We start from the raw sequence: 21339 nt of genomic DNA, 5'->3' as shown, positions 1-21339 counted from the left end.
TTACAGTATATTGTTATAATTGCTCTATTTTATTATTAGTTATTGCTGGTAATCTCTTATGGTCCCTACTTTATAAATTAAACCTTATCATAGGTATATCTGTATAGGAAAAAACACTATATATATATGTATGTACTACCCATGGTTTTAGGCATCTTGGATCATATCCCCTATGGATAAGTAGGGACTACTGTAATTGTATTTCTTTTAAAAATTTTCTGTGATTTTTTTCTTAGTCCCAAATCCAAGATTTCTGATTCAAGTCCATTTTTGTATCTTGGCAAAGTTTTTTTAGTTTTTCTCACATTTCTTAAGGCACTGTTTTGGTAGTCAGTTGGTTGAGCAACTGCCTTCAGCTCAGGTCATGATCCAGGAGTCCAGGGATCTAGTTTTTTTGTTTTTCTGCATGTCTCATATATATATATATATATATATATATATATATATATATATATATGTATATATATATATATATATACACACATATATATATATTTTTGGTTGTTGTTATAAACTGGACATTTATTTATTTATTTATTAAAAGATTTTATTTATTTATTTGAGAGAGAGAGAGAGAGAGCATGAGCCTGGGTGGGGGAGGGGCAGAAGGAGAGGGAGAGGCAGACTCCTTGCTGAGCAGGGAGGCCAATGTAGGGCTCAATCCCAGGACCCTGGGATCATGACCAGAGCTGAAAGCAGACACTTAACTGACTGAGCCACTCAGGTACCCCTAAACTGGACATTTAAAATTATGTAATGTGATAATTGTGGAAATAAGATCCTTCTTTTCCCCCAGGGTTTGTTATTATTGCTGTTTTCTCTTGTTGTTCTTATTTTTATTGTTGTCATTTAAAAAAATTAGTGACTTTCTTGAACTAATTTTGTAAAGTCTGTTTTCTTTGTTGTGTGTGGCCACTGAAGTCTCTGCTTGGTTAGCTTAGTGGTCAGGTAATGACTGAATATAGGTTTTCTTGAATGCCTGGAACCAGTGTCTCTCAGATTTTGCCGAGGGGTTCTTTTGTGTGTTGGGACATATCTTACTACTCAGGCAGACAATTTACAACCCCGCGTTAGTCCTAACTTCCAGCTTGCCTAGAACCTCAGTGTTGTTAGAGGTGAAAACTTAGGGCTTCTAGTCTTTTCTGAGCATGTGTACAGCCTGTGGTGTGCATATCAATGTACTATAGGCACCTGACAATTAGGTTTTTTTTAATTGTAATGTAAGTACCTGACATTAAGCTTTTGATTGTTGAGGCATTCATTTCAAAGACATCCATCTTGAATAAACACATTGCCAACTACACAAGTAAATAAAGAGCGAGGATACCTTCCTCATGAATTTCCTTTTTTTTTGGAAAGTTCTGGTTGCCTAGATAACCATTTGACTGATTGCTTGCATTTTCCTTCCCGTGCTTTAATTCCCACACTTATATTTTAAATTCACTGATAAAGAGTGAAACTGCTAAACCTTGGGTATCCCACCCTCAACTCCAGTAAAGTCAGTACCCCAGGTCCATGCACTCGCTCGCTCTCCCTCTCTCTCTCTTTCCTCACAAACTCACTGTGTGCTCTTGAGCATGCCATGTACCCTTTAGAATTCATAAGTAATAAACCTTGTTTTTTCAAAGTTCCCTGACAGTTGTTGCTGAGGTACATTTTGTAGTCATAATAAGAACTATAGGATTGGTCCTGCCACAACATTTGCTGTGGCTGGGGAAATGTCTGTGGGGGCCCACCACAAATAGTGTGGGCCCAGGTGGTTGCCCACAGGCATTTCCAGTTGATAACATCACTATTGATAGGTTGAGAGTGACCCTAAACAACCAATACACATTCATATGGCTGAAAGTTACTAAAATATTTATTTTGTTATCTTTATTTTTCAAGGCTACTGTTTAGCTGGATAGCAGATTATGGGAATAGGGCAAGTTAAAACACTAAAAATAGTCACTGTTCTTACTTACATTCATTAGTAATCATTGAATAAGTGCTCCCTGGGTTGCTGTAAGTCTTTCAACAATCAATTATGAGACATACAAATAAACAAGGAAGTATGGCCCATGGAAAAGAAGAAACTATTCTTGAAAAAGCCCAGGCATTGGATTTTAACTAGACAAATACTTTAGGTTTTCATATATTTTTGTCTTTATATTTACTTTATTGGGTGGTTTGGAGATGCTATTTTTGGCTATTCTGATGCCATTTTAACCTGGCTTTTCCTGCTTAGCATAATGTTTTTGAGATTCACTCTTTTTGTATATTAGTAGCTTGTTTTTATTTTAAGAATGGAATCTTAACTGGTTATTGCTGGTATGAAATTTTATTTTTTGAATTTATCGGATATGCTTTGGCCTGCTAGTTTTTTTCAGTTAATTTTCTTTTTTCCACCAAATATATGGTTACATAATCTATTAATTGTAACATTTTGGTCTTCTCTGTTATGTTATTTATACATGTACTATTTCTTTTCATGTTGCATTGGGCCTCATCTGTCTAATGTTTTATCATGAAATATATTTTGCAGGAATCTGCAAATATCTCCTGTGGGGTTAAGTTTTTTATTTTTTATTTTATTTATTTATTTATTTATTTTAAGATTTTATTTATTTATTTGACAGAGAGAGAGAGAACAAATAGGCAGAGAGGCAGGCAGAGGGAGAAGGAGAAGCAGGGTCCCCACCGAGCAGGGAGCCCGATGTGGGGCTCGATCCCAGGACCCTGGGATCATGACCTGAGCCGAAGGCAGACGCTTAACCAACTGAGCCACCCAGGCGCCCCTGGGGTTAAGTTTTTTTCTATTTCTAGTTACTCTTTACTCAGATATAGGTGTTGAATTTTATTGAAGGTTATCCTCAGCAGTTACTGAGTTGATCATATGAATTTCCATGTTAATCTGTTAATTTTATGAACTAGGAATGAATTATCCATGCAGTTTTGGGAAAAAATTTCCTTGGTCCAGATTTATTGTTTCTAAATATGCTGATTAATTTCATTTGCAAATATTTTAATTGGGATTTTTGCATTTATGTTCACAAGTAAGGTAAACTATAGGTTTCTTTATTAAGATATTTTTTATCCATATTTGATATTGCTACATTACCTACATGAAATGTGTTGAGAAATTTCTTTATTATGAAATATTTTCAATTATAGAACAAGTGCTCATCACTCAGATTTTTCAAAATTTAATATTTTTGTCATATTCACTTCAGATTGTTTAAACAAATAGAAAATTACAAGTAAAGTAGAGCTCCCCTTTGTACATCTTTCCAATCAATCTCTCCCTCCTCAGATGTGAACAATATCCTGAATTTGGTGTTCATTATTGTTGGATTTTTATACTTTAATGATATATTTATAAACCTAAAAGGTTGTAAAGAATTTTTTTTTGCAGGATTTCACATTTCTAGTTATTTAGTATATTTATTTTATTTATTTTTTAAAGATTTCTGTATTTATTTGAGGGTGGGGGAAACACAAGTGGGAGGGGCATAGGGAGAATGAGAGAGAATCTCAAGCAGACTCCATGCTGAGTGTGGAGCCTGATTCCGGGCTCAATCGCAGGACCCTGAGATAATGACCCCAGCTGAAACCAAGAGTCAGACACTTAAATGACTGGGCCACCCAGGTGTCCTTAGTTAGTATGTTAATGAAAAGCTAAGTTTCAGGAGCCAGATAGTCTTGGTTTGAAATTCCCAACTATAATAATGAAATTTTCTATTTCTCTTTTCAGTTTTGTTAGTTTTTAAAAAAATGTCCTTTGAAGCATCGTCATTAGTGCATACTTGTATGTCTTCTGAGAGACTTGACTCTTGTATTATTATGAAATGATCTTGCTAGTATTTCTTGTTTGAAGTGAAGTCTGCCTTTTCTGATATTAATATAGCCACTCCAGTTTTCTTATGATTAATGTTTGTATGTTATAACTTCCTTCATCCTTTTACTTTTAACCTATTTGTGTCTTTATACTTAAAGTAGGTTTCCTATAGCAATCGTATTGCAAGATCTTGTCTTTTTCTGCAGTGACAGTCTGTGTCTTTTAACTGGAGTGCCATTCACATGTAATTATTGATAAGGTTGGGTTTACATTTACTATCTTGCTATTTGGTTTCTATTTGTTACATTTGTTTATGTTTTTTTTCTCCTCTTTACCTGCCTTCTTTTAATTATATTTTTAAGCATTTTATGCTATTTTGTACTATTAGCTTATTTACCTCTTTATTGTTTTAGTGGGTGTTATGGAGTTCACACTGTGCATATTTAACTTATATCCTTATACATAATATGCCATTTCACATATGATATAAAAAATTTACAGAAATATATTTCTTTTCCTTTCTCCCATCATTGTGCTATTATTAATGCATGCTTCATATCTATGTATGTTGTAAAACAATACATTATTAATTTTATTTAAACCATCCATTGTTTTTAAAAATCTTTAAAAAGAGAAAATCTTTTTTATTTACACACATTTTTAATAATTCTATTACTTATTTCCATTGTGTGCATTCAAGTTTTGATCTGAAATCATTTTGCTTCTACTCAAAGAATTTCCTTTAACATTTCTTGTAATGTAGGTTTGATGGCAATGATTTTTTTCACCTTTTTTTGCTGAAAAAGTATTTCACCATCAGTTTTGAAAGATATTTTTGCTGGATATAGAATTTTATGTGGACAGTATTTTTCAGTATAGGTACTCTAAATATTTTTGCTTCATTGTCTTCTGGCCTACGTAATTCTGATAGGAAGCCTGCAATGTTAGTTTGTGGTAATTAGTTGCCAGGAATTATTAGTTTCTTTGTAGTTAATGTTTCTCTGGATGCTTATAAGATTTTTTTCTTTATTATTAGTTTTCTTAATTTGATTATAATGTGCTTGGCATGGTGTTCTTTCTGTGTTTCTGCTTAGAATTCATGGAAATTTTTGCCTCAGGTTTATAACTGTCATCAAATTTGGAAAAATTTGGCCATTTTTTGGTAGAAATATTTTCTGCTCCCTTCACACTGCCCTTTCTGGGACTCTAATTAAATATTATGTTAGGGGCGCCTGGGTGGCTCGTTGGTTAAGCGACTGCCTTCGGCTCAGGTCATGATCCTGGAGTCCCAGGATCGAGCCCCGCATCGGGCTCCCTGCTCGGTGGGGAGTCTGCTTCTCCCTCTGACCCTCCCCCCTCTTGTGCTCTCTTTCTTTCATTCTCTCTCTCAAATAAATAAATAAAATCTTTAAAAAAAAATATTATGTTAGACTGAGTATTAATTTTATTTCAGTTTTTATTTTTCTCTGTGATTCATTTTATGTTGTTTCTATTGCTATGTCTTCAAGTTAACAAATATTTTCTTCTATAATTCTACTCTGTTATTAATGCCACTCAGTGAAATTTTTATTTCAGATAATGTGTTTTATCTAGATATTCCATTTGATTCTGTTTTTATATCTTCCATTTGCTCCTCATTATATTTACATCTTTGAACATTTTAATATTTATATTAGAAATTTCAAGATCCTTATCTGCTTATTCCAATATATCTATCATTTCTGGGTTTTTTTCTAATGATTTTTCTCCTGGTTATGTGCTACATATTTATGCTTCTCTATGTGACTAGTAAAATTTGATTGAGTGCTGAACATTGTGAATTTTACGTTGTGGAATATGGGATTTTGTTGTCTTCCTTTAAAAAGTGTTGGAGTTTGTTCTAATAGTCTGTTAAACTACTTGAAGATTGGCTTGATATTTTCAAGTATAATTTTAAAATGTTGTTAAAGTCCTAAGAAGCCTTTACTCTAGAGCTAATTTAGTACCACTATTAATGTCTGACCCTTCTGAGTTTATAATGAATGTACCATGTATTCAGCCTGTCTGGTGGGAGAGCTGATGATTCCCAGCCTTGTGTGAGCTTTGGAAATTGTGGTTATAGTTCTTTGGTAATTGTCTCCTCCGCCCCCAGCAGTCTGCCCTCATGGGTTTCACTATTGTATGAACAGATTGGTATTCAGTCAATAACTGAATACCTGATGCAGATTTCTGGAGCTCTTTTTCTATGCTGTTTCTTCCTCTCCATACTATGTCCTACAGATTCTATCCTCTTTGTCTTTCCCTCACTCTAATATCTGTTTCTTTAACTTAGTGAGATACTTGGGTTCTATGTTGTTTCCCCCCACCTTGTGTTGTGGTCTGGGAATTGTGAAGGGCAGAAATCTGGGTTGATTTTCCTCTTAACCTTTTTTGGTTTCCGTTATCATAGTCATTATAGTTGTACACTGCTTGTTGCCCAGTCCAAAAAGAGTTGTTCTTATATTTTGCCCAATTTTATAGTTATTTGTGTTAGAAAGGCTGAAGTAGAAGCTAACAGCCTCAGTTGGATCTTTTCAATAAAGCAAAGAAAAAGTAGTGTGTTAAACTACAATGAATGTTTATATCTTGCTATTGATGTTATTAAAGTCTAGAGGAGAAAGGGGCTATCAAAAGTTATGTAGTTGAATCCCCATTTTAAAGATGATAAAACTGAGGTGAAGAGGAGCAAAATAACTTGCCTGTTGATACCTGGTCTGCGACTTTACAGTTTGGGCAGGAGCTGGGTCTCTTTATTTCTATTCGTTGTTAGATGTTGTGGTGTGCTATCTTCTTACCACTTCAGCTGAATTAGATTTTATCATAGCAATTAGCATTAGTAATGATAAAAATGATATTAACAGTTATACTCATTAAAATTTAAAGTATATTCATATTCCTTCTTGCTTTGGGTTAGATTAAATTTTAGTTTTGATTTTCTCTTTCTGTGCAGCCATTCAATGGCAGTGTTTTACAGAATCTGTACCTTTACCTAATTGTCTTATTAAATCTGATGTTATATCTATAGATATCAATAATTTAAAAAGCCATGAAATTGGAATAATGGACAAAATATTTTTATTGTATCTTTTGTTTTATACTTCCTATTTACTACATAATATTACCTAGCTTAAATTTCTCTTTTATATATTCCTCACTGTTGAAATGTCTGGAATTTTGCTGCATTGACTAATACACCTCTATGATTTTAAAAACTGGCATTATTTTAATTGTTTTATTTTTCTTCTTCAAGGATATATCTTTAATGGGGAAAGTGTACTGTCACAAGCCATCTCAAGTGCAAGCAGAACAAGGATTACAGATAAATCTTGAGGAACCTCAAATGGTAAAGTTTTTAATAAAAATCCTCCTTGCCTATATTGAAGTAGTGGTCTGTGTCTTGTTGCTTGAATGCTTATCTAGATAGTTTAAAAAACAAAACCTCCCCTAATTTATTTTAGAAGTGTGTTTAGCTGTAAGAACATCTAATCCAATATCACATCGGGACTCTTGGTTGTTTTCGCTCACCATTGCTGCGTATCATAGACCTTCTGAGATAAGGCCTCAAACTCATTTCTGAAGGGAAAGATTTTAACAATTCCTCTGGTCTAGGCATTTAGATTCAGAAGGTAGTTGGAGAGTTAATTAAAGGTTATTAGCTTGTAAGAAAGCATCACCTTATTTTTTATTTAGCTAGCAAAATTGTTTATAGCATTGATGAGGGAAAATTTTGTAGAGAAATATGGACTGTTGGTGACTGAAGTTTGTTTCAGAAATAAAGCTTCCTTTTTGTCCATCATTGGCAAAGTATTTATAGGATTCAGAGCAATCTGGAATATATTCGCTATGGATAGAACATGTCTCCCTGTGTATAGAAATCCACATTTACATAAAACAAATCATTGCACCATGATCATTTCCTTTGTAAAATATTGTTAAATAGCAAGCTCCTTTAGTTCCTGGAAATATGAGTCCACACATATAAAAATTCAGATTATACTTCATTTTTATCATCATATGTTATGGTTAGAAAATATATGGAATCTTTTCACAAAAGCCATGGATCTTATGATGTTAGAGTTTCTGCAACTGGTTGAACTACCAGAGTTTGAAATGCTTCTGGGTTGAGACCTTGCCTTTTTCTGCTTTGTATTCTCATCTCTTACCTCAGGACCCCCGCATGTGTGATGCTAATATGTATATACATCAATTTTGAAGCCTTCCCACATATGCTTTGGACTTAAAACTGACATCTGGGGTAGCTTCCTCTAGGGAACACCATTTACAGGTAGATATCGAAACCTCTGATATGTAAGCTTCTAATAGGTATAGTAAACTGAAAATAAAAGATTAATCAGGTATAGAAAAATAGAAATTCTTCATTAATACCATCTGACTTAAAACCATTCACTACACTTTAACATTTTAAAGTACTTAAACTTTCTGGTCTCAGGATGCCTTTAAACTTTTTTTTAGAGTTTAAATATTCTTTTAAAAAAATTTTAAATTCAATTAATTAACATATAATGTATTATTGGTTTCAGAGGTACAGCTCTGTGATTCATCAGTCTTATATAATACCCAGTGTTCATTACAACACATGCTCTTCTTAATGTCTATCACCCAGTTACTGGAGGATGCCTTTAAACTCTTGAAAAATATTTTAAGGACTCAAAGGAGTTTTTGTTTATGTGAATTGTATCAACCAATGTTTACCATAATAGAAATTAAAACTGAGAGAAATATAAAATATTTATTCATTCATTTAAAATAATAAGCCAATTACATATGAACATATAATATATTGTTTTAGAAAAAAATAGTATCCCCCCAAAATTTAGCAAGAACATTTTTTTGCAAATCTGTATAATACCTGGTTTAATAGAGAGCTAGAGTCTCAGATCTGTTTCTTCATTCAATGTGTTGTGTATGTTCTTTTGGTTGAAATATATTATGTAAGCCTGGTCTCATACAGGTTAAAAAGGGAATAATATTTTAATAGCTTCTTAACATAATTATGGATACTATTCTTTATGAATACACCAAAACTGTGCAAGTGGTAGTTTCTTAAAGATGAGTTGCAATGAGGAATCTGAAACAAGATAAATTAACTTACTGTATATCATTATAGTAAAGTCCATTGGTCTACCTTGCTCTTTGAATGGCTCTTTAACCCCTGCATACTTTTGTAATCTCATGTTCTAATCATATGAAAAGTATTGGTTCACTGTTTTACCCACTGCTGCTTTTCCATCATCAGTGCGAAGGTCAACACAGTGAAAAAGGCAAATAAGGCTTAGTAGTATTATGAAAATAGCTTTGACATTGCAGATCCCCTAAAAGGGTCTCAAAGATTGTCAGGAGTCTGTGGACCCCACTTTGAGAAGTGTTAGTTGATTGGAAGTAGGAGAAAGAGGGTAAGAGAGTGCAGTTTGGATTCAGGTTGTCTAGGTTCAAACAGAGCACTGCTACTTACTCTCAGTGTGACTTTGGGCAGGTTTCTTAACTTTTTGAGCCTGAGTTTCTTCATCCACAAAATGGGGTTGCAAACAGTTCCTGCTTCATGGAGTTGTGGTGAAGATTAAGCTTAAATGAGATAATGCTCATATATGTCAATGATTATGATTATGATAATGATTACTTAGACAATTACAATACAGTGTGATGCATGCTGAAAGAGAGACGTGGCACAGAGTGATGGCAGGATCAGTAAAGGTTTGGTGGCATAAGGAAGGCTGGGCAGAGTCCTGAAAAGGGTCAGTTGCAGCTACAGGATTGTCATTGCCCTCTCCTCAAGCTCCTCTTCCTCCGTTTTCTATTTTGGAGAGTGGTACCTTCATCTGTTCACTCTCCCAAACCAGAACCCTGGGAGTGTGTGTTGAAGCCAGGAGAAGAAGGGCAATTGAAAAGAAAGGGAGGGGAAGGAGCAAGACGGCAGAGGAATAGGAGACCTAAATTTCATCTGGTCCCAGGAATTCAGCTAGATAGGGATCAAACCATTCTGAACACCTATGAACTCAAAGGAGATCGAAGAAAAGAATAGCAGCAATTCTCTGAACAGAAAAGCGACCACTTTCTGGAAGGTAGGATGTGTGGAGAAGTGAATCAGAGGCAATATTTGGGAAGATAGACGGCAGGGGAGGGGGCCTCCATCAGCCGCTTCTGGCAAGTGATAGAGCTGCGGAGCACGAAATCAGAACTTTTAGAAATTGGCTCAGCTGAGGGACGTTGCTCCAGTGGCTAAGTGGGGGGTGGAACCCTTGCTGGGACAGTGTGGTCTCAGGGCCCTCGGGGTCACAGAAAGACCAGGGGTGTCTGAGTGTGGTAGAGCTCCCAGATATCCAGAGCAGGGAAGCCAGCTGCAGAGACAGGGCCAAGGAGTGGGCTCTCAGCTCAGGGTTGCCATAAACCGTGGTCCATGGCACAGTCGGGCCACTGCTCTTCCAGGAGGGACCCAACAAGCGGCAGATCTGTGGAGACTCCCCTTCCTCTCCCAGGAGGAGCAGCACGGGAGCGCACCGCAGGGATCTGCTGGGTTTGGAGACTCCACACGGGGTGGTGAGCCAGAGATAGAAATGCTCGGTCACAGGCCGGGTGAGCACAGAGTGCGGCCAGAGATCAGGAAGATGGGAGTGATTGACTGCTTTTCTCTGGGGGTGCACTGAGGAGTAGGGCCCCAAGTTCTCTGCTTCTCCAGGGTGGAGACTGGGAGGCCACCATTTTCACTCTCCTCCTCCAAAGCTGTATGGAAAGCCTGCAGGGAACAAAAACTCCCAAGAGCAAACCCGAGCAGATTACTTAGCCCGCCCCCCGCAAGGGTGGGGCAATTCCGCCTCTGGCAAAGACATTTCGAAACCACGGCAACAGGCCCCTCCCCCAGAAGATCAGCAAGAACAGCCAGCCAAGACCAAGTTTACCGATCAATGAGAATGGCAGAACTCCAGTGCTAGGGGAATACAGCACATAGAACTCATGGCTTTTTTCCCCCCTGATTCTTTAGTCTTTCAAAGTTAATTTTTTTGATTTTCTTTTTTTGAATTATTCTTTTTCCCTTTTTCAACCAACATCTTATCAATCCCTTTTCAAAAAAATCTTTTTTATTTTCATTTTTAGAGTCATATTCTATCCCTTCATAGTAGTTAACCTTATTTTTGGTATATATATATATATATAAAAGTTGTTCTCTCTTTAAAATTTGGGATACAGTTTCTTCTAACAGACCAAAATATACCCTAAATCTCTAGTGTATGGCTTTGTTCTAGTGTCCTGCCTGATCACATTCTCTCCCCCCCCCTTTTTTTAAATTTCTCTTCTTTCTTTTTTCAACTAACTTATCTTATCAATTCCTTTTATAAAATATTTTATAATTTTCATCTTTACAGTCATATTCCATCCCTTCATCGTACTTACCCTTATTTTTGTACATATATAAGCTTTTCTTTCTTTAAAATTTTGGAGGCACTTTCTTCTAACAGACCAAAATACACCCAAAATCTCATGTGTGGCACTGATCTATTTACCAGCCTGATCATATTTGATCATATTCTTTTTTTTTTATCTTTTTCTTTTTTTTTCTTTCTTTCTCTTTTCCCCTGGTTTCAGGTCTCTTCTGATTTGTTTTGTGTATATTTTTCTGGGGTCATTGTTACCCTTTTAGCATTTTATTCTCTCATTCATCTATTATCCTCAGACAAAATGACAAGACGGAAAAAATCACCTCAACAAGAAAGAACAAGAGGCAGTACCGACTGCCAGGGACCTAATCAATATGGCCATTAGTAAGATGTTGGAACTAGAGTTCAGAATGACGATTATAAAGATACTAGCTGGGCTTGAAAAAAGCATGGAAGATATTAGAGAAACCCTTTCTGGAGAAATAAAAGAACTAAAATCTAACCAAGTCGAAATCAAAAAGGCTATTAATGAGGTGCAATAAAAAATGGAGGCTCTAACTGCTAGGATAAATGAGGCAGAAGAGAGAATTAGTGATATAGAAGACCAAATGATGGAAAATAAAGTGGCTGAGAAAAAGAGAGATAAACAACTACTCGATCACGAGGGCAGAATTCAAGAGATAAGTGATACCATAAGACAAAACAATATTAGAATAATTGGGATCCCAGAAGAAGAAAGAGAGAGAGGGGCAGAAGGTATATTGGAGCAAATTATAGCAGAGAACTTCCCCAATTTGGGGAAGGAAACAGGAATCAAAATCCAGGAGGCACAGAGAACCCTCCTCAAAATCAATAAAAATAGGTCAACACCCCGACATCTAATAGTAAAACTTATGAGTCTCAAAGACAAAGAGAAAATCCTGAAAGCAGCTCAGGAGAAGAGATCTGTAACCTAAAATGGTAGAAACATTAGATTGGCAACAGACCTATCCACAGAGACCTGGCAGGCCAGAAAGGACTGGCAGAATATATTCAGAGCACTAAATGAGAAAAATATGCAGCCAAGAATACTATATCCAGCTAGGCTGACATTGAAAATAGAAGGAGAGATAAAAAGCTTCCAGGACAAACAAAAACTAAAGGAATTTGCAAACATTTCCTTACACCACACACAAAAATAGACTCAAAATGGTTGAAAGACCTAAATGTGAGACAGGAGTCCATCAAAATCCTAAAGGGGAACACAGGCAGCAACCTCTTCGACCTCAGCTGCAGCAACTTCTTCCTAGAAACATCGCCAAAGGCAAGGGAAGCAAGGGCAAAAATGAACTATTGGGACTTCATCAAGATAAAAAGCTTTTGCACAGCAAAAGAAACAGTCAACAAAACCAAAAGACAACTGACAGAATGGGAGATGATATTTGCAAATGACATATCAGATAAAGGGCTAGTATCCAAAATCTAGAAAGAACTTATCAAACTCAACACCCAAAGAACAAATGATCCAATCAAGAAATGGGCAGAAGAGATGAACAGACATTTTTCCAAAGAATACATCCAAATGGCCAACAGACACATGAAAAAGTGCTCAACATCACTCGGCATCAGGGAAATCCAAATCAAAAGCTCAATGAGATATCACCTCACACCAGTCAGAATGGCTAAAATTAACAAGTCAGGAAACGACAGATGTTGGTGGGGATGTGGAGAAAGGGGAACCCTCTTACACTGTTGGTGGGAATACAAGCTGGTGCAGCCACTCTGGAAAACAGTATGGAGGTTCCTCAAAAAGTTGAAAATAGAGCTACCCTACAAGCCAGCAATTACACTACTGGGTATTTACCCCAAAGATACAAATGTAGTGATCCGAAGGAGTACATGCACCCTGACGTTTATAGCAGCAATGTCCACAATAGCCAAACTGTGGAAAGAGCCAAGATATCCATTGACAGATGAATGGACAAAGAAGATGTGGTATATATATACAATGGAATATTATGCAGCCAACAAAAGGAATGACATCTTGCCATTGGCAATGACACGGATGGAGCTGTAGGGTATTGTGCTGAGTGAAATAAGTCAATCAGAGAAAGACATGTATCATATGACCTCACTGATATGAGGAATTCTTAATCTCAGGAAACAAACTGAGGGTTGCTGGAGTGGGGGGGTGGGAGGGATGGGGTGACTGGGTGATAGACATTGGGGAGGGTATGTGCTATGGTGAGCACTGTGAATTGTGTAAGACTGTTGAATCACAGACCTGTACCTCTGAAACAAATAATTCATTTTATGTTAAAAAAAAATAAGAAGATAGTAGGAAGGGAAAAATGAAGTGGGAGAAAACTGGAGGGGGAGAAGAACCATGGGAGACTCTGGACTCTGAGAAACAAACTGAGGGTTCTAGAGGGGAGGGCGTGGGGGGATGGGTTAGTCTGGTGATGGGTATTAAAGAGGGCACGTTCTGCATGGAGCACTGGGTGTTATACGCAAACAGTGAATCATGGAACACTACATCAAAAACTAATGATGTAATGTATAGTGATTAACATAACATAATAAAATTAAAAAAAAAAAAGGAAGGGAATGATTAACAGGGCCAAATCTATGGAGCATGTCACGAATGAGCTTGCCATAGAAAGCACAGGGCCCAAAACACATATTTCCCGAATATATCTATTCTGCTATTTTATGAAAAAGATTTTATTAAACCCCCTTTTTACTGATGAGGAGAATGAGGCTAAGAAGGGTAAGTAACTTGACCAAAATCATACTTTCATTAATTGACAGATCCAGGATTTGAATAGTGTCCCATCTAGTTGCAAAGCTTTTACTCTTTTCATAGCACCATCCAATAAGTAGTTTTATAGAAATATGAGCTCTGGCTTAAAGTTTCATTTTACAAATGGAAATTTCTTGGTTTAGCCATCCCTTTTTGCATAATAAAGATATATAGTATTTGGTGCTGTATGACATCTTTACCCTTTATTTTACTTATTCGCAAATGAATGTATCAAAGAACAAAGTGATGTAATTGCATTTTCAAGTCATTCTCTAGAATTCAGATTTTTATATAAATCAGAATGGTTTTATCATCTGTTAATTTGAGGCAGTGAAGCTTTAACTGCCAGTACTCCATAATCCCAAATTGTTTTGGTTTAAAATTAGGTAATATCCAAATATGGCTATAAAGATACTTTACCTAAGACTTGGTGAGATTAAGTCAGTGAGGCATTTTTAAGGAACACAATAGTTTTTTTTTTTTTTTTAAAGATTTTATTTTTATTATTTATTTGACAGAGAGACACAGCAAGAGAGGGAACACAAGCAGGGGGAGTGGGAGAGGGAGAAGCAGGCTCCCTGCAGAGCGGGGAGCCCGACGCGGGACTCGATCCCAGGACCCCGGGATCATGACCTGAGCCGAAGGCAGTCGCTTAACCGACTGAGCCACCCAGGCGCCCGGAACACAATAGTTTTAAGAGTGATATTTTGTGAGAGTTTTTCATTAGGGCTTGTTATGGAGCAGGGATATCTGGGTGGTCTTCTTGGGACCTCTGGGTCAGCTCTTCTTTGAGGACTTGGAGTCAGGCTTCTGGAAGAGCATCTGGTTAGCAGAAATCCCATTTCTCAGGACCAAAGAACCTCAGAGGTCAGATGTTTCAGTGGGCCTTGATCTATGTGAGTATGGGGTGAAGTCAGGGTAAGATTGGTGTCTTATGATTTCCTTAGAGTTGGTGCATAGTAACTGTGGGGGAGCTATATTTTCTGAGACACGAGCCAGAGAAAATAATTTGCTAGGCTTTACATTGTTCTTAAGTCAATTTGAATTTCTCTTTCTAAGTCTTCAGAGGAAACTTACTACCTTTGCTTAATTTCAATCATGCATTTTAATCATCATTTTGTGGTTAGAAAAAACATTGTGTGACTTAAAACTTTGGAAGGACCAATAAGAAGAACATTCTTGTACATCTGTGTTTTCCCACAGAATGTGCTTGAGGAACTTCCCAAAGCTATCTCAAGTATTTTCCAGCTTGAACAAGAGGATGTATTAGAGTGGGGAGTCTCCGAAGCAGAAAGCACAGTATTTAAATCTCAGGAAACTCTGGAAGTTCGACCAGCAGATGAATCCAGTAAACCTTTGAAAGACGAACAGCCCACAGGTGATTCCAAAGCAGCCAAACGGGCATCTTTAAAGGTAAAGCACTATTTGTGTTGGAAAGAGCTACGATTGTTGGGGATGTGCAAGTGTGAAGAAATGGACCAGGCAAGGGCCACAGCATGGAGGTGGGTTCACCCTGAAAAAGGGCCTTCTATTTGCAAATTGCTCATTTGCGAAAAGGGGACATCTGTGTGTTGAGGGCTTTTAGTCTTAACCCTGATTACAACTCTGGGGAGAGAAGACACATTTGCAAGGAGGGAAGGAACCTCAGGGCTTTCAGAAATTGACCAAGAGCCCTCACATTACCATCTTGAGGGAGTCAGAAACTGTAACCCAGGGACCAGGACTGGGTGAATTTTGTATATTTTAAAACTTTGCCCTGTTTAGGTTTATTCTAACCCTAAGTCTTTTCCTATTGTGAGAATGTTTCTCAGATTCATTTTATATATGTATAATTTAAATAATTTTTTACCATATCTGTGTATTGCCTTACTGCTATTCACTTAGTACGTTTCTTTAATTTGAGTTACCTTTTGACTTTAATGAGTTTATTTAAAATGGTGCATTATTAGGATTAAAAAAAAGCCACTTTTCCCTGAATCACAAAATATTATCTTGATTATCACCACGGGTCCTCTCTCTAACTGATTCAAATGGATACAACTTCTTGGGTAAACAACCTTCCCTCTCCTGTTGGGTCCCCTCTCCCCATCGAAGACCATGTTCCTGCTAAAATGTTTCACCCATGTCAACTGGCCATTCTTCAACTTGTACCCAAAACTCCCAACTCTGAAACCTTGGGTTTATCTGTGACCTCCCCTTCCCTTGCCTTTCACCCACAATGAGTCTCCAAGGTCTAGATTCCTCCTAACATTATTGCTTGTAATTTTTTCCTTCTCTTTTCCAGTTGCCTTCATCCTAGTCTAGGTCCTAGTGACCTTATGTTTGGATTAACGCAGTAGCCTCCTGGCTTTTCTTCATTTCTCAAGTCCTACTTTCTTAAGTTCATCTTGCATGATGCTAGCATATTGATCTATTGGGAATAATGGTTAATAAGGAAGATGCACAAATAATAATTGACCAGAGAAAATCCACGACTGCTGTGAAGGAGAAGGGACTTATCTTGTGATGGGTTATGGACCCCATCAGAAGTCATGCTATCTTTCTAAAGTATGCACTTGGGGGTATGAAATGAATCCTGCCAAGGCTAAGTGAACCCGCTCTTTGCTAACTACTCCAGGTGAATCCTGTGTTTCAGCCTGACACCTTCTAGGTGTGGAGCCCTTAGCATCTTTTTCTTTCTTTCCTTTTTTTTTTAAGTGTCTTTTTTTAAAAGATTTTTTTCATTTATTTGAGAGAGAGAGAGAGAGACAGAGATAGCAAGAGAGGGCATGAATGGGGAGGAGAGGGAGAAGCAGGCTCCCACTGAGCAGGGAGCCCGACTTGGGACTCAGTCCCAGGATCCTGAGATCATGACCTGAACTGAAAGCAGACACTTAACCGACTGAGCCACCTAGGTGTCCCTTAAACAGTATCTTTAAAGACCATGGCATCTTGATGAAAAAGTGTTAGGCTGGTGAGCGTAGACAGTGTTTTCACCCATACTTCTATCTGAACATTGGGACTTTGGAAATAAAATGTGGGCATGAGAGGCAAATAGCTACTAAATGTGTAAAAAAATGACCTGGATTTCTGGACAGTGATTTAACAATGATGGCCTGGCAGGAATTCAAATCTCTCATTAGAAAAGTTCCATTGGATTGTTGTGGCTGCCGTTAAATATTAAGAAGTTATAGAAATTTATTTTTAGTAAAAAGAGGCAGCCCTTCCCTAAGGTAACTAGCATTTATTATTTACCACATGCCAACCACTTTGCTAAGTGTTTTGCATATATTATCCTACTTTTTCCTAAAAATAGATTTCTTAACAAGACTGTATTTGAAGAAACTGTCATAAAGAAGATAAATAACTTGTCCAAGTACAAACATCTAGTTAAGTTGTAAAGGAAGGACTTGAAATGAGATGGTCTAATTCTGGAACCTTTACTCTTTACAAACCTTTGCAACAGTGCTCTTTCATAACAACAATTAACAGGTATCTGGTTAAGTATAAGAACAAACAAAAATGACTAGGGATAGAGTGTCCCTCACAAAACCAGAAGGAATGTTGGACAAGAAAGACTTGGGAGAATGGATTAAGAGAGCTCTAAACCAGAACCAGAAGTGTTTCAAGAGGAGGAGAAAAGAAAACCATAAGAGACTTTATGGTTTATTGTTTTGGCATAGTGTGGGACATATTAGAAATGCCATAGAAAGGCAATAGTCCCGTGACTCATACCACCAAGTGTCTTGTATTTATTTGCATTAACATGTCAAGATCAGTTATAATCCATGAACTTTACTTTGGACATTTGAGGCCATAAAATTAGTCTCTAGCATCCCTGGCACAGGAATGAGGAATAATGTACTCCAGCAAGGCAGGCCAGACTGGGGGTACAAGAAGACCTCTTTTTTTTGAGGCCAAAGAATGAGTTTTATTAATGATTGCTGCCTGGTTTTGTATACATATCTCAGCTCATATCCTGAGAAATTCTTTTTCACTCAATCTATTTCTGTTACAGTCCTGTATTTTGTTACCACCTCATTATCTGTCTGAGAGACTGATTCAAAGTGAGGTTTAACATGCTGAGCATTTGGACAGCAAAGAGCAAGAATTTTTCTTTTCCTTTTTTTTTTTTAGGTTTTTAAAAAATTTTTATTTTATTTTATTATGTTATGTTAGTCACCATACATCATTAGTTTTTGATGTAGTGATCCATGATTCATTGTTTTTGTATAACACCCAATGCTCCATGCAGTATGTGCCCTCCTTAATACCCATCACTGGGCTAACCCATCCCCCCACCCACTCCCCTCTAAAACCCTGTTTGTTTCTCAGAGTCCATAGTCTGTCATGGTTCGTCTCCCCCTCCGATTTCCCCACCTTCATTTTTCCCTTCCTTCTCCTAATGTCCTCCATGCTATTCCTTATATTCCACAAATAAGTGAAACATATGATAATTGACTTTCTCTGCTTGACTTATTTCACTTAGCATAATCTCCTCCAGTCCCATCCATGTTGATGTAAAAGTTGGGTATTCATCCTTTCTGATGGCTGAGTAATATTCCATTGTATATATGGACCACATCTTCTTTATCCATTTATCTGTTGAAGGGCATCTTGTCTCTTTCCACAGTTTGGCTATTGTGGACATTGCTGCTATGAACATTGGGGTGCATATGGCCCTTCTTTTCACTACATCTGTGTCTTTGGGGTAAATACCCAGGAGTGCAATTGCTGGGTCATGGGGTAGCTCTATTTTTAATTTTTTGAGGCATCTCCACACTGTTTTCCAAAGTGGCTTTACCAACTTGTATTCCTACCAACAGTGTAAGAGGGTTCCCCTTTCTCCACATCCTCTCCAACATTCGTTGTTTCTTGCCTTGTCAATTTTTGCCATTCTAACTGGTGTAAGATGATATCTCAATGTGGTTTTGATTTGAATTTCCCTGATGGCTAATGATGATGAACATTTTTTTATGTGTCTGTTAGCCATTTGTATGAAGAAGACCTCTTTTGACATAGCAAATGGAACTAGCACAGGGGTGTGTTAAAGGAGTAGTGCAGGACTTCCACTGCTCAGATATATGCCAGAAGGTCTCATTCAGCAGACACCAGAGAATTTGATTAGTCTTTTTTTTGTTTTGTTTTAAAGATTTTATTTCTTTATTTGACAGAGAGAGAGAAAATACAAGCGGGGGAGCAGCAGTTGGAGGGAGAAGCAGGCTCCCCGATGAGCAGGGAGCCTGATACGGGACTCGATCCCAGGATCCTGGGATCAGACCTGAGCTGAAGGCAGCCATTTAACCAACTGAGCCACGCAGGCACCCTTGATTAGTCTTTTTTGACCATTTCTGATGGCTGAGTAATATTCCATTGTATATATGGACCACATCTTCTTTATCCATTCATCTGTTGAAGGGCATCTCGGCTCTTTCTTAGAAGCTCATTAGTATAATAAAGGTTATTGGGACTCTCTTCTCAGTCATGACCAACATGACTTAGATAAATTAAATGAAAAAGAGAAATGAGGTAATGGTGACCGTGAAGAAATGTCTGACACAAGGGCCTGTGAGAGGATTGTTGAACATATTAGGAGGGAAAAGGTTAAAAAGTCTGTAAAAATATAGATACCACACGTCTTGAGATTCTAAATGGAAGGAAGTTTAAGAGATGCGGGATGCCCTTAATCCCCTCAGATTCTCACAAAAACAGTTATGAGTGATCTATTGCATTCACAGTTTTAAAAATATACAAAGATGAAAGAAGAAATACACATCCATAGATAAACATAAAAGTGACATGTGGCTGTAATAATTATATCCAAAAGCCTAAGATCCAGAATGGGTTGAGACCTGTGAATCATGCTAAGAATAAAAAAGTTTTTTTTTTTCATGTTAGTTTAAGAGCAAAGAGAGAAAAAAAGGAAGGATAACCCCATCATTATGGATGAATAGTGTGATGACAACAGATGACAGAGTTGCCTTAATTTAATTTTGAAAAAAGATTGAGGTTTTAAGTAAACAGAAATATGACAAAGAGAAAAGGAAGCTGATAAACTTGTACTTTGCTTCTCTTAAATCTGACAAGGAGAATAATCTTTCATTTAGAAAGAAGGGAAAAAGAAGTGATAAAAGAAACTTGAGGCCCCAGATTGGTAAAAGATGGTAAGAGTTAACTTAGGTATCTGAGCCTGTCAGCTCAGATAGATAGGTTGAAGCCTGTTGCCCCCCTGCCTGCAGCAGCTTTGAGGAGATGCTACAATGGGAGGGGAGCTAGAAGCCTGGGCACGGGCAACTGCAAATCTGAGATTTATTTTTTTAAGGATAAGGGCGATGGTTTCTGTAATGTATGCACTGATCTTGGACAAAACTCTGGAATGATTAAATGAATCACTAAAAGAATTGTAAGAACTTTAGAAGAACCCTTTATATATGGCTTATAAGAGGAAGCAGTAATCACTTGGAGCCAGGATGGGTTTCCTAAGGATAAGCCACAGAAGACCAATCTTATTTCTTTTTTTTTTTTTAAAGATTTTATTTATTTATTTGACAGAGAGAGACACAGCGAGAGAGAGAGCACAAGCAGGGGGAGTGGGAGAGGGAGAAGCAGGCTTCCCGCCGAGCAGGGAGCCCGATGCGGGGCTCGATCCCAGGACCCTGGGATCATGACCTGAGCCGAAGGCAGACGCTTAACGACTGAGCCACCCAGGCGCCCTCAATCTTATTTCTTTTTTAGACTTACTAGACTGAGCATCAGAAAACTGTCAGACCTGGAGTTCAATGCAAGGCTATCATGGCGAAGAGGTTGGCCTACAAGAAAGCTCATTAAACATTAGTTATTGTTATTAGCCTTTGGATTTCAGCAATCCATTTATGCAAGCCTCCCAATGACAGTTTTGTAGACAAGACTGCAATCATTTGAACTGCTAGATGGATTTGTAATTAGTTATGTAAAGGATGCACAGCTAGTCATGAAAGTCCCTAGTGGACTGTGATAAGACTGTGTCCATTTCAGCATATTTCCCAATAATTTGGATGAGAATATGGAAGATTTACTGATTGTATTTGTAGATAACATCCAAATGTGATGGTAAGATTTGGTTGGTCAGACCTCAGATAAAATTTAATTGGGATAAATGTGTGTATGATTCTGCCCTTGGATCCACAAGCTAAGTGCATAGATATGGGATGACATGACTCAGAGCAAATGTGAAAGACTTCAGAGTTTTAGGCCATGATTTAGTTTTGTGAGAGGAAGACAAGTGCAGTCATAGTTTGCACTGATTGACGAATACCATAAAAGAGGATAATCTTTCTCCTGGTTGACCTGATCACATACACCTCACATGTCAT

At 37.4% G+C, this 21339-nt stretch overlaps 1 protein-coding gene across 1 annotated transcript in view; it reads left to right on the top strand.

Moving 5' to 3' along the window:
• TTC6 (tetratricopeptide repeat domain 6) overlaps window positions 1-21339 on the top strand; it is a 188555-nt gene that overhangs the window by 44684 nt on the left and 122532 nt on the right. The window contains 2 exon segments of the mRNA XM_044918209.1: window positions 7086-7178; window positions 15212-15421. Coding sequence (XP_044774144.1) covers window positions 7086-7178; window positions 15212-15421 — 303 coding nt within the window.

The sequence above is a fragment of the Neomonachus schauinslandi genome, chromosome 9, assembly GCF_002201575.2.
Source record: "Neomonachus schauinslandi chromosome 9, ASM220157v2, whole genome shotgun sequence".
Classification (NCBI taxonomy): Eukaryota; Metazoa; Chordata; class Mammalia; order Carnivora; family Phocidae; genus Neomonachus; species Neomonachus schauinslandi.
This window is presented reverse-complemented; position numbering and strand designations above follow the sequence as displayed.